Here is a 14,796-nt window from a genome sequence, read left to right as displayed (position 1 = left end):
CCCTAAAAGCTAATTTCTTGTTTATTTTTCTCTCCATCCCTCTCCTCCTCCCTTCAACCTACCCCCGCAGGGAGCTGAAGCGAGACAGGGAGCGTGCAGATCTCTGGCGAGGCCTGGAGGAGCACCAGGACCGCCGGATGCAGATGCTCACCGAGGCGGCCAGGAACCAGCGCAACCTCCAGGAGCGAGGCGAGAGAGGGGACCCACCGAGCCCTTCGTCCCCGCAGACGTCTCACTCCGACCAGCCCGAGCTCAAGCCCAGCGGGGCCTCCTCTTCCTCCTCTGGAGGTGGGGAGAGCGCCACCTAGGTGCTGCTCTGCAGAGATTGGATAGCACGGAGGTAGGGGACAGGAAGAAGACATAAGGTCGATGGTGAAAGTGTTGGGAGAGAAAAGGTACAAAACAAATCCACTGTTCTTTTTATCTTGTATCATCGGGAGCGTGGCTTTTTGTGAAAAAGCGCACAAACTCAGTGATCCGAGGTAAACATCGCACCTTTTTCTTTTCTGACAGACTTGTGTGAAACTGGTTCATTTTTTGCTGTACACACATTATGTTGCAGATCAGAAGATGAATATTGTCCGAAAGTGCAGACAGTCGTTTTAATGAGTGGCTGGTTTATTAAACTGCAGGTCAGTATCCAAAATTGGTAGCTGGCCTGCTTCAAATCAGCCTCAAAATAAGAGATGAAATGTCTCTTTTGGTGCAACACTAACCACGTTAAACATGGGTCTAACTTGATATTCAACCGACCGAGTCAGAGTCTGTACTGTGGCCACGTATTTATCTTTTAGTCCGAGATACTTATTTCATGCGTGGATAGCACAATGCATTAACAAACAAAAGAAGCAATTTCACACAAAAAATGTCCCAAAACTATTGCTGCACAGACCAGACACACACACACACACACACACACACACACACACACACACACACACACACACACACACACACACACATACACACACACACACACACACACACACACACAGACGTAGGTACATATATACTGTATATATGAGATGACAGAGCTACAGAGAGGAGGTGTATCCAGGTCAAAAAAATCTCACACAAAAACACTCGAATGACGCACCACAATATTTCATTTAGGTTTACAGGCCCCAACACACACACACACACACACACACACACACACACACACACACACACACACACACACACACACACACACACACACACACACACACACACCTGGTTCTGGCGCTAACTTCTCTTCCATTCTGTCGGGGTCCCACCAAAGTCTCTCAAGGTTAAATAACCACTGATGAAGATGATGATACTGATATAAAGTACAATACTGTTCCTTCTTCTTACTTGTTACTCTACTACTACTACTCTACTCTACTCTAAGTACTACTGATGATGATGATGATGATGATGATAATGTTTTTATATATATACATATGTCTCTGGATATTTCTGTAGTGTATTATGGGAGAAACACTAGTGTAGCAGATACCATAAAGGGGAAGGCCGGCTCGAATTTTGAATTCACATCACATGTTACCTGTATGAGGCCATAATGTGAGTGCTGAAATTTAGCGGAATTCCCCTTTAACAGACCTTAAAGCGGGGAAGAATGAACTGGATTGGCGGTGGCTGTTTTTCTTTTCTTTTTAAATTTGGGATGTTTGTGGTGCGATGGGTGTATTTTAAAGGGGTATTTCTAAAACAATCCAAAAACATTCCATGTTCAAAGATTATGTTTTATTCTGTTTGTTTAAAGGTGCCCTGTGGAGCTTTCTTGCAAGCAAACAAAGTTATGTTTACACTCAGTGTTACTCACTAAAAAACACACTGTGTGTATCTTTGAGGCTTGACAAATGTGTTGAATGCATTTCCTTTCAAATACAACATCTATAAAGTTGGATTTAAAAAACTATATATTTTAACTCTTGCATTGTTTACATACATGTTTACTTGCTAGCAATCTCCTTCTTCCCTGCCGTTGTTGGCATATTGCCAAGTTTCGTTGCACATAACCGCCACCAACTGCCGATGTAATACAAACACAATGGGGACCCGCTCATAAAAACATTACTCTAGAGCGCTACTAGTGGTCAAAAACTCCACAGGTTACCTTTAATCTTGGCACACAGGGATGATTTTTTTTGGTTAAAGGATTTACAAATTGACTCATTTGACTAGGTTACGTTTTACAAAGTTGAACTTCAGAACCCTCCAATTCTTAACCAAAAATGAATCCAAGCAGGCTAGTAAACCCCGCCTATCACAGAGGTTACTGGAAGACAAATAAAGCGCACCACAAGTGTTTCAGACCAAAAGAAAAACACAGTGATCCAGTTGGATTTCTGAACCCGGAGCGTCTGTTCCTTTAGGATCAGCAGACATGACGCTGCTAGACGATGATAACCTTTTTCGGTGTGAATCAAGAAAAATCTGTTTATTCTTGTCTGATCATTTGACGGAGTGATAGCTAAAGAGAGGAGGGGAGAAAAAAAACTGAAAAAAATTATTTTAGCAATATTTTCATTCTTTCAGGATAATATGTGTGTTCTTAGGGGGTTAAACAGGAAGTGGGTGTCACACTCAAAAGTTTAGCCCCCCACTCTTGTTTTTACTCCTGTTGCGTCCTTGATATTCACATTGTCTTAAAGGTACTTTTTGTGTAAATTTATTTAATGAAAAATGACTTTGCTTTGTGATTATGTTGTTTTTCTTCTTGTTTTTTGTATGATCTTGTTCATTTTGTGGAAAACTGATACTGATGCTATTTATTTTCTATTTGATGATGATGGTCAGGTTGTGTGTGTGCGTGAGTGTGTGTGCGCATGTGCGCGAGTGCGCGTCGGTGTGTGTCCAGTGAGTGAATCAGTGAGCAGGAGATGTGCGTAGACAGAGTGATAGAGAATGAGAGAAAACTGTTCTCTCTTTGTTTCTTTTTCTCTCTCTCTCCTTCTCTCCTTCCTGAGGGACAGGGTTTGAATCCGAATGTATCGTACAACTAATCGATTGATTGTTCTTTTTGACGCTTGAGACGCAGAGCTACCTGTCGGCTGCTTCATAACCAAACATTCAAAAACCCTTCAGACCAGCAGTTTTTATCAAAACACTCACTTCAAATCATGCCTGAGTCAACAAGGTTTTGAAATCCATTTGACTAACAGCTCTCGGATTGGCATTTCAAGTTTTATTGAGCTGATTTAGCATTTTGAGCCCAATTTTCCAAGTTTTCTGGATGTTTTAACGCTTTGAGTTGGGTTGGCTTGTTCTGATGCTTCCAGGCTGCGTTCACACCTAATCTGCCATCGCTTCTTTATACAAAAGAGCTTTCGAACGTTCATGCTACAGCTTTGCGTTTAACTGCAAACGCAGATGTCGCATCCAACATCCATGTCAAATATTGTCCAAATTGTGAATGAAAGGTCAACGTATTATTGCATGATGGTACCTGAGCAATCTCTGGGACAACTGAGCAAACTCCATCTGCTGATGATGACGATGTGAGATAAGATTGAAAGCTCCGGGAAAAGCTAAAAATAGAAACCTTTTGGCTTGAAAGCCTGTGGCCTTCACGTGGACCTGTTTTGCAAACATTTCAATCAAGTCGTGTTTTTTTTTCTTCTTCAATAGTTTTACAAATATCCGGTATTTCACAGGAAAAGTGAAAACAAAATCAAGTGTGTGATCCAACCTCATAAGTACAATCAGTAAAAACACAAATGAGCAAAAAGAAATTGCGGAAGACCTTGAAAATAAAATAGTTTTGTGATTTAAAAAAAAAAGTAATTGAATCTATTGTCCTTTTAAATTACTTGTGATCCTTCTGATCTATCTCATGACCCCTTAAGGGCCCGCAAGGTGTTTTAGCAGCCTAATACCAGAAAACACCTCTAAATCTGCACCTGGAAACAACAGCTTGTTGGAATTGTGGGCAAAAAAAGGAAACAGCCTCACAATTAGTTGGATTTCAAGCATTGTTTTGATTCAGGCAAAAAGCACTCAAAAAACACCACTCAAAACAGACAAAACGTGACCGTGCTGTCATAAAACTCAGCTTACCTTATGATTTTTGTTTTGGCTGGCTTACTCACAAACCCTCTTGATTGTTATTGTCAGTCGGTCAGCTGACTCTGGGAAAACAGAACCCCAGCTCCCACTGTTCTAGAATTCTCACTTAATGATCAATAGTAATATTCTTCTTTCGAGAATTACGATATGTCGTACATTCTAGAAATGCTGCGGAAAAGGAAGAGAGAGAGAAGAGAGAGTGTTCGTAGAGAGCTCGGGTATTGCCTCACAGACAGCCATCCAATGCTGGTTTCATTCACTGTCACATTTCCTCTCTGTGGCCATTTCCATGTGGCCAAATTGAAACAAATGCTTTACATCAGAGGGGTGATGTGAACGGATGCGATGAAAGCAGTAGAGATACAAAGAAAACAGAGGAGGAGAAAGACAGAGGAAAGAAAAGACGTAGAGTTAGACACGATAGAATGGCAATAAGTCAGAGCAACAGTAACAGAATGAGAATATAATGTTACCGAAACATACAACTGCATTACGTAGCAATTTCACTGAATTTCTAGATTTGCACTGTCTGCCCAATGGTCTGTGTTTGTTGTGTTGAAGAAAAACCTTAGAGAAGATGATTAAGATGATGCAGGGGAAGAAGAAGATGTATATTTTGGGGACCAACACAGCGGTGGGGGTGGGGGGGGTTTGAATGTAGAGAAGCTTACTACTGTACGTAACATTACAGCGGGGTGTAGAATGGAGAAAAAAAAACTATGTGCTAAAAATGAAACTTCACTTTGAGAAAACACTCTGGGAGTCTGCTGTTTTTGTGTCACCTCTTTTGTCTCTCCAATAATGTTTATTCCACTTACTTTGATACTTTGATGAACAGGCACAATTCATTTTACGGAAATCTGAACCAGTTTATATAAACAATGTGTCTTTCAACATATTGTTTTGATTTTTGGCAGCTGCGTAACAGCTCTTATAAACTCACTCTACACTACCGGCCTATGGCATCAAACAGCAGGTTAAAACAGCAAGTTAGCACCTAGCTACATAGCTGAATATTTCCCTCAGGAGTATCTGGAGAACAGAACGAAAAGGAGATTTAATACTGGACTAACATTCGTCTTATTTAGGTGATACTGTCAATCTTATTTAGCAAGAAATGCTGCTTTAATCTGCTGAAAAGTGTAGTTTTGAAGTATTTTCCAACCGTTTCAGGCAACCATTGATTCCCATTAATTTTCATATTGGGGTAAAATCAATAAGCAGACTTTTGTAAATTGCTTGAGTTGCGTAATTCATCATAATTAACATAAAATATCATAGCATTATGACTGAAAAATGAATGGAAAAATGCGCCCCAAACTCTGAAGCAGCACCGTGATGTAAATGGGTACGTTTTAGTAAATGTGCTAAAACATACAAACAGTGAAATGATTTGAAAACTTTAACAACAAAAAGATCCACGTGACAGCACTGATGAGGTCACATTATCTTGTTTAATCCATTCAATTTGAAATCGACAGGACTTTTGAAAGTCATAGCCAATGCACCTTTTTCTCTGGTGCCCAAGGTTTTAAATGACCCATGCAGTAAACGTTTAAAAGTTCCGTTCTTTGTTGTCATAATACCAATCCTTTGTCACAGTAAGTGTCAAAATGAGTACTGACAATCCTCACATCACTAAGAGTAGACCAAAGTTGGATAAAGAACTCTCATACACACACACGCACACACACACACACACACACACACACACACACACACACACACACACACACACACACACACACGCACACACACGCACACACACGCACACACACGCACACTCACTCACACAGAGAGATACAGGCTGAGGCTAAGAAAACATAGACAAGCCTTAGTTTTTTCCAGGGAGTCTCCATTATTTCTGGCTTGGGGTCTCTAATGGTATTTCATTGTAATTGCTATGATGTCAGAGTGTCCGTCCGCCCTAATGGCCTCCTAAAAACAACAATAAGGATAGATTGGTTCCATTCACTGCTTGTTGTCCGGGCAGAGAGACACCGGAGTCCAGCTGCTCAAATCCCTGCAAGAACTTCAGCTGAAAAGGTGAGAAGTGATTTTTGTTTTATCATCCATGAAGTTATGTAGAGCAGATATACATTCCTTTGACTAATAATCATATTTAAGATACTTTGAACTGCTTTAGGGACGAAAAGTGTTCATAATTATGTTAGCAGGCTATTTTACTCCACAGTTGGTGTAGTTCCATAGCTCATATGGAGTTATTGTACTCACATGTTAGTGTCTCATTGGCTCTAAAAGTATTCACATCATTCCGTTCATGCAGAAAGTATTTTTATGTCAGTGTTATATTTCTTAATAAGCACTCTGCAGTCTGGCTGAGTTGAGGTGATTCCAGTTGTTTTAGTGCAGTTTAAGTGGTTTGCTTGAAGAGTAATTAAGCAGATGTCTCCAGAAACATTGAGGAAATGACCTTTGATTCTGATTGAAACAAGAAAAGAAAAAATGCTTTTTGTGCAGAACTGTCCGATTTGTCCCAGAGAATTGAAACAATAAAATCTTTTGTGGGAAAGTTTAGTTTACTTAAATATAATAATTATCCATTTCGATAATTACTTTTATTTATTATTTTTTTTACTACAGTGTATTGATCACCGTGGTGGCCATAATAAACACTAGAGGGATTTGTGAGCCAAGGATAATGTCACAATACACTGCTCTAAAAGTGTCTTTTCAGCTATTTTGGATCATCTTCCCCTGTATATGTAAAATATTGACAATGTAACCCTTAGCGATTGATTATCTATCCCAAGCAACAGGCCAAACTGAATATTTTAGCCTGTAAACATGACAAAAAAGAAATCTTTATTTTAAACTGTTGAACCCAGGTAGAGAAGGTCGCCTGTAGCCATAGCTGAGGTATAGTGATTATATACAGATTTGAACAAATTATATTGCCTCCCTCAAAGATACTTTACTCTTTTTCTTCTTTCCCAGCATGCATCTCCATCCCCTGTCCCCCTCTTTCCTCCTCCTCCTCCTCCTGGTTGCAGGGACAGCGAAGGTGGGCGTTGCCCTGACAACCACACTTCACGGTTTCCGCGGCTGCGCCGTGCGAGAGTTCTCCTTCGTGGCCCAGAAGCCGGGCTGCACGGGCCTGCGCATCAGCACCGAGGCCTGCTGGGGGCGCTGCCACACCTGGGAGGGAACACACACACACACACACACACACACACACACACACACACACACACACACACACACACACACACACACACACACACACACACACACAGTGAAGTGATAGAACATAAGCTACATTTCACCAAAGTAGGAATCACACTCTTTTCTTTTGTTATTTCTGAACGCTTCTATAAAACAGTAATTGTGAAACATAAAATAAATGATTTTTCAGTTTATTTTAACGGCCCAGGACTCAACCCAAACCCAAAGATGGCCAAGAACCAATTCTCGGCTCAGACCCATATGTCATTGTTGTAAGAAGTGCTTAAATCCCTCCAAGCAGGGAGGGTTACTGAACTTCTACTGAACTCATTCTAGTTTGCAGGGATTTCAAATTTAACCTCTGAGTCGATTGAAAGAAAAGCTTCAGGGAAACTGTAGTCGGACTCAAAGCCTTCAGAGGAGAAAGAGCTCTGAATCAGCAATACCAGAGCTGACTCAGCACATGGCAGAAGTTAATTTAAAGTCGCAGTTTAAAGTCCACTTCCAAGCTTTTTTTCCAAGACTTTCAACAGCGTCTCATGGTCCTCCTCAGCAGCAGTAAGTGTACTTTTTAACTGCATCATTATACTCCATTCCAAAGAAGACAGTGAGGTGTAGTTGAAAGCTCAGGGAAGAGCTAGGAAGTGGATTCCAAGCTCAAGAATGAACCACTTTTGTCATCATGTCTCCAACACATGCTGACAAAGTGTAGAGATCTCAGAAACGTGTTGCATTCACTGCCAATATTCCCTCATTGTATGTGGGGAAAATGGGTCGAGTCAAAGAGCATATGGAGAGCAAAAGTAACCTGTGTTTCTGTGTTCCTGTGTGTGTGTGTGTGTGTGTGTGTGTGTGTGTGTGTGTGCGTGTGTGTGTGTGAACCCTGCAGAAACCTGTGCCGGATCCCCCCTACATCCACCGACAACACCGCGTGTGTACGTACAGTCGTGTCCGCCACATGACCGCCCGCCTGCCGGGCTGCCAGCCCAACGTCTCCCCTCTCTACCATTACCCCATGGCCCTGCACTGCCACTGTGCCGTGTGCTCCACACAGGACACGGAGTGTGAGACCTTCTGACGGGCAGGATCCCGCCTTCAGCCAACAACGTTATCAACAGTTTTACTGATATGAATGACTCTGAATAAAACCATGAAATCAAGACCTTTTTACTAAGTGTGATACTTGACATCTAGTGACCTAGAAATGAGTCTTTCTGCAGAAAAGGTGTGTGTGTGTGTGTGTGTGTGTGTGTGTGTGTGTGTGTGTACGTACGTATATACAGGAGATACGTCACAGAGCAAGCATTACATTTAAAAATAAGAGTTCTGTGAGTCTTTGCCACGAAGTTAGCAAGACTGAAATCTCCAGGTGAAAAAAAAGGTTTCACAATAATAACTTCTCAATATCTTCATTATTTAAATTGTATTTTTATAATTTTTTCTTATGATTGAGTTTAATTTGTTTTCATGAAGGTGACATGATACATACACATTATACAGAGAGACCAACTCGTACCTGCTCGTCATATTTTTCCACTTGGGTAAAGAACTTGCGAAACTCTCGCGACATGCTCGTGATTAGGATGTATAAGAAGTAACTCTTTACTTTACTTATTAGTATTACTTATATATGTTACGTTCTATATTACTATATTATATCTGTTAGAGCGTATAAGTCATTAAATCAGTCTGCATTGATCTATGGATAAATATTAATTTTATTCTTACAGTATCTGCTGTCCACAGCTGGTTTATGCATGAAAAGCTTCTCCTTCAGAAGGGAAAATCCCTGCAGCACCTGAAGGCAGCAGGGCACACAGAGCCTTCACACGTTCACTGTGTTTACCTTCAGTAAATCGCCTGAAACCCACACCAGGCTGCTACAGTACAACCATACAGACGTCTACACACATCCGACGATTATAACTCGATATTATGCTTTTTTTTATGAAGGAGACAGCCGGTTACCAGGGAGCATCATGGCCTCTTTTCCAACGATGAGACCCGTCATGTGACTGGCTGAGAGAGTATTTGAAAAATACACCACACCTGCTGATTAACATTCCCCATCAACCAGCCATTTTAGTGTACTGTCCTTTTAGCGGAAACAGGTTCATGTGTGTGTGTAAAGTGAGAAGAATAAATGACTTCACAGTTGCAGAATAGACATTTATTGAAATACAATTTCATCACAAACTATACAGTGCATTCTTTCTCTTTTCATTTCATTGACATGTCCAACAATATTTGGTTTCATCAATAGATACTATTTACAAAGTGTCCTTTAGTTCAAATTCATAAATATAAATAAAAGTTGTACATTCTTTGGTCTTTTGTCCGTGTTTAGTGGTTATTGCAAAGAATGAAACTACGTGTCACATGATCTTTATGTTGATTGCAAAGCGTGACCGTATATATCTACTGTTTTGTTGGTTAACCGAGTCAATGGGATGACTTAACTGCAATGTAATGTTCTGATTCATTTTGCCATGCTTGAAAATGTGAAAGTGATGTAAACTCAGTCTTTTTGGGGGGTAGAGTTTAATTATTATCCTGGAGTCTCTGTGTACTTACACTTGGCCCTGAGTCACTACTGTAGGTAATGGTGGTGTGATTCTTATTTCCAGCTGCTTTAAGTCAAGAGTCTGCCAAGCTTCAAAGCTAAAATGTATAAAAAGGTTCAGTTAGTTTGAAGTGTGAGTGACATAATGGTTTATAAAGCCTTTTATCACATGTGCATCAATCAAGTCTTTGAGAAAAACCTCCCATACGTCACATTTTACAAAAGCACTCAAAAACACACACTCCGAAATCTTTACAGACCTCAAAAAGTGTGAATTTTGGATTTTGATCATATTGAACCACTGAACCAAAGCAGGTGTTATGAATTTCACTTGATTTTAGTAGAACATTTCAGAGTCACATGGTAGATCTGCAGAGATCTTGATGTTTTTGAAGAACACAAATGGAAGAAACCCTAGTTTTGACAGCAACTAGAGAACTGATTCCTTTTCAGTTCAATAAGTTAAAGTGGATTTCCTTCAACATTCAAAAAAAGTCAAAATAGATAGAAAAAGGGTTGTATTTCAATAATTTACCAGAGTTTGTAGCGCTTAACTGACTAAATATGGCTCTATTCCTGGTGTACATGGGTATGCAGGTATCCTGTCTTGTCAGTAGCGGGACTTGCGGCACATGTCACAGCGGCACGCCTTCGCCGTCAGGATCTCTATTTCGTCATGGTGACGACCTCGAGGGCAGTCCAGGCGAACTTTGACCTGAGGAGAGTCAAGCCACAGGACATGAACAACCGGTAGAAATGATCAAAAGCAGTAGTTAACCTTCTTAGTTATCCTGTTCTCTCACCTTGGCGTCCTTGCTGATGGTGCAGCATCGTGAAGCGGAGGTGATGTTGTGGGTGAAGTTGGAGGCCACCAGCACCGAGTATCTGGATGGGAAGGCGCTGGACTCGCAGTAACCCACGCAGGCGTAGACGAGGTGGGTGCCTTTGCATGTGCCACGGCGGTCACTGCGGATGGTCACGTTGAAGGCTGGAGAGGGGAGAGAAGATGCCAAATCTATTGTGATACGTTGATATGAACAGCGGGAACTTGAGACGTATATCATTAAGTTAGAAGGACTTTTGCTGTTCTTCAAGACACTGGAAAAGCAGTTTGTGTGTGTTCCTCACGGTGTAGGTGACACCCTGGGGTGAGGCCGTCATAGCTCCAACCAATAGGAGAGAAGAGCAGGAGCAGTGACATCACTGGTAGGACCAGCAAGCAGAAGTGTGAGGTCATGCACGGAGACATCTGGATGGCAGCCTGGAGGATCCAAACAGACCAACAAAGTGTGTAAGACGTTACTGTGACCGAGAGGAAATCTTTACAGGGTTTTAATGCCAACTTGAACTTCTTTAGGGGCTTTTCTCAAATCTTTGCTTTTGGTTTTGTAAAATACTATCAAACTGGACCTCTTTAACTTTTGAAAAATCTGAAGAACTGCAAAAAAAGTATCAACATCTTTAAATTGTGAGGAGGCTCTTATCTAAACATGATATGTGAGCTGAAGAAGCTGCTGCTGAGTTTTCTATCCCTCTTTGGCGATCCCCTCCTGCTGAACTCCTCAATCAAACCTTGAATCAAAGCGTTGCCCACAGCCCCCTCCCTTATCTACCGAGGTGATTTCCCATCCAGCGCCTCTGCCTGTGTGTCACTCGGTTGAGTAACGGCTAATGTGAATAAAAACAATGCGGTCTTTATCTTTTCAGTATGCCTCATTTACCAGCTATACCCGCTGACACACGCATACATACACGGCTAACACACTCTGACTGGTACAGACGTACATGTATAGCTGCACAGCAACATAATCAAAAACCAGACATGAATAAATTCTTTAGGATACGTAAAAAAGTTTTTCCCCGTCACAAGCATGAATGCATGATCTTGAGTGAGTGTCCATGCATGCACGTGCTCACGACCCCACCACCCCTCTCTCACACATCCACTCCAACACGTGTGTCAACAATAAAGTCATGTATTCCTGGGAATTTAGTGATCCTGACCCTTGCCCTCTGAAATGGCAGCTCTTTCCAGCTCTGCTTCCCCTGCGACTGGAGCTTTGGGAATTGCCTATGTGGTGATGGTGGAACGGCCCTGGGGACCATGAACGCTGCTGTTATGAACAAATTAACGGTTCAGGACTGTGTGTGTGTGTGTGTGTGTGTGTGTGTGTGTGTGTGTGGGTGTGTGTGTGTGGCCAATGACCCCGGGTCAGCTGGTGGGGCAGGGGGAAATGCCCGGCTTTTTACCTCTAATGTGGGGTTTCCACGCCTGAAGGTTCGGTTTGTCTTTGAGGAAAGTGGGTCGTGAATCGTGATACGCTGCACCCCGCTAGAGGGAGGGCCGGGGTTCAAGACCACCAATATAGCCGAAGTAATATCTTCCTCAGAAAAGACACTTAAGTGCTTGGAAAAGTATTCCATGCACACAGAAACCTTGTCAAAATGAAGTTGTGTCAGTCAGTGCTGCCTTTAAAGATAATTAAAAAAGTGTGCGTAGATGCATTATTGTTTTAATAATTTAGTTCATAGACCAGATACTGACCAACAAGTTGCAGTAGAAGATTTTATTTTAATTAGAAATTATAAAAAATGTATTTTACAGATGCAATTTGGACCATCTGCATCATTACACACAGGTGTAATCAGTTTTTCAATTATTTTTTTTACAAAGAACCTGCAACCTCTAAAAAGCACTGATCATGCCAATATGTCATTCAAAACAGTTTTTTCCAAAGTAGTATCATAACTTGTTGTGCATTATCTGTGGTCAAATTATTACAGCCTTAATGACAAGAAAAATACATTCTAAAAATACAACAGACTTAATGGAGACACATCACTGTCTGGTGTCTTTTAAAAAAAAAAGCATATATATATATATATAGTCCCCCATCTAAATAACAATAGTGCTGTGTTTTGTGTTTTACAAATAGGAATGTTGTCATGAAAGTCAAAGTAACAAAAGAATTTATAAAATGTAAAAAAACAAACAGGGCAAAATGTGTGCATGTTTCAAGAACAAGTACATATTCTAAATATGGACCATTTACACATTAGCAAAATGTGGTAATATTATGATTAAAATAAACATACATGTCAAAGGTCAGCAGAATGAGAACGTACATAAACATAAGGAGAAATAAAAGGGTTAAAGGTGCATTTCCCCCAAATTGAGGAACAGAATTCTCCTCATACAAAAACTCAATTCTATAAGAAAGCAGCAATCTGAAGACCACATTATAAATGTCACAGAACAAGCATTTAAAGGTCTATTCCACCAACATGCAGGCGGATGCACTGAGCTTCATTCCAGGTGTAAATAGTAGTCTTACCTGAAGACGTAAAGTGGAGAGTGCAGCGTCTGGCTTGCAGGGCACGTGTAGCGACTGACAGGTGTGTGTGTGAGTGTGTCTGCTCTGAGCCTCATGCAGGGATATAAGTAACACAGGTAAGAGCGAAGGCACTTATAGCTCTGGACACGCCCACAATTAGAGAGCTGAGAGTGCGTTCATCTTTTTTTTCTCCTCTTTTTCCACAGATTCCTCTGTCTTCTACCTGCACCAAAAAAAAGTGTGAAATTATCAAAAATATTCTTATCAAAAAAATCCTCCCTTCTCTCTTTCACGTCTTTCTCCTGGAGTGTGTTAGCGTCTCTCTGTCCCCTCCACCCTCCCCCTCCTCGCTCTCTGTTTTTCAACCTTTAGGGGGACCGCTGCTGTGACACAGAGGAAAACTAGATAGGTTTTCCATCAACGCACCACCACAATAGTTAGAAAACACACACACACACACACACACACACACACACACACACACACACACACACACACACACAAATGCATTAAGACGCACGTGTGGGATACACACAAAAAATATTATATTCTGGGCCTCAGCTGCCAGTTGATGCAGTGAACTAATAAATGCACCGAATGGGAGACCTCACACACACAAAGTCTGCCTGGGTTTTCCATTTGTGGCTGCAGGAGGAAGGACAGGGTCGGGTCAGAAGATATTGTGGGTTTGGGTCATTGTGTGTGTGTGGCACATGATGGGTATATTGTGGGGAACGCCTGGCTCTGCTTCTCGTCTTTCTTGTCTTAAGAAAGCCAGCATAGCAACCACCCTGTCCAAACTACAGCGGGTAAAGACATCCTTTTAATAACTCTTTCATGATTTGTTGGACATTTGCAGCTGTTTCTGGACACTTTGGTGACACAAAGGTCACAAACACCACAGATGACTTTCAAAGTGTTGCCAAAGACACAACATGGGTGTCCTTTGTTCTCTTGTGGTGAGTATCCACAAGAAACTGGGTTTCAGGGTTAAAGGAACAAATATCTTACTTACTGGAACAGCAAGAATTAGTATCTCCTGAGGTTCCTTTGATGCTTTTGGTTTTTCAGTGAGTTTTGCCATGTGTCTCTAGAGAATTTGGGCTGGGTGGTGAATCCTATAAAGCCCACTGAGACTCTAGAGCCTAGTGATATTGGGCCATAACAATAAACTATCTTTTGTCTGACAGAGCTTGATAAACTTCCAGGAGAACTGTTTCGGGAAGTCAAGGACCTCACTATGTCATAAAATCAGTCGCAAAACAGTAGCGGGAGGTGAACCTGCGCATTCATTTTTAAGTTACTGTACTTACAGCTGAATCCCAGCAGTAATCGTCACGTTTTTTTGTATGTTTTCAGCTACAGCTCCACATCTGTCTGGTATCCTGAATGAGACTCAACAGGTCATCACAGGACAGCTGGAGAATATTCCTCCAGAAATACAAACTGCAGATGCTCGTTATGACCTTTGATCAACTGAACTGACAAAAGCTGAACCCACCAAACATTTCCCGGAAGAAAAGCACTGTCATAAGTAATTCATCCAGGAAATGATACGTTCTGATGCCTTTAAGATTATTTCTCCACTGTGAGTAAGAATAATGAGAATAACCGCACTAGAAATCAATTTGATTCGAGTGGATTTGCTTTGGATAA

The 14,796-nt window shown here is 41.3% G+C and overlaps 2 protein-coding genes and 1 pseudogene across 3 annotated transcripts in view; 2 read left to right on the top strand and 1 right to left on the bottom strand.

Moving 5' to 3' along the window:
- Positions 1–308, top strand: part of ppp2r5b (protein phosphatase 2, regulatory subunit B', beta) — a gene marked incomplete at both ends in the record, with an annotated part of 29,983 nt that extends 29,675 nt beyond the window's left edge. Inside the window, one exon of the mRNA XM_079216320.1 lies at positions 71–308. Within this exon, the coding sequence (XP_079072446.1) occupies positions 71–308 (238 nt within the window). The remainder of the gene's footprint in view (positions 1–70) is intronic.
- A 5,629-nt stretch (positions 309–5,937) lies between these two features.
- LOC306734911 (glycoprotein hormone beta-5-like) lies at positions 5,938–8,320 on the top strand (annotated as a pseudogene). The gene is made up of 3 exons: positions 5,938–6,061; positions 7,015–7,222; positions 8,132–8,320. The product of its transcript is annotated as a glycoprotein hormone beta-5-like (transcript).
- A 2,095-nt stretch (positions 8,321–10,415) lies between these two features.
- On the bottom strand, positions 10,416–11,054 carry gpha2 (glycoprotein hormone subunit alpha 2; the record flags this gene model as incomplete). Its single annotated transcript, XM_079216324.1, has 3 exons — positions 10,416–10,520; positions 10,609–10,793; positions 10,934–11,054. 3 exons carry the CDS (start codon positions 11,052–11,054, stop codon positions 10,416–10,418), a joined length of 411 nt encoding a protein of 136 aa, XP_079072450.1.
- Positions 11,055–14,796: the final 3,742 nt, after the last annotated feature.

The sequence above is a fragment of the Taurulus bubalis genome, assembly GCF_910589615.1.
Source record: "Taurulus bubalis genome assembly, chromosome: 3".
NCBI classification, from domain to species: domain Eukaryota; kingdom Metazoa; phylum Chordata; class Actinopteri; order Perciformes; family Cottidae; genus Taurulus; species Taurulus bubalis.
The sequence above is the reverse complement of the archived record's forward strand: the minus strand, read 5'-3'. Positions and strand labels throughout refer to the sequence as shown.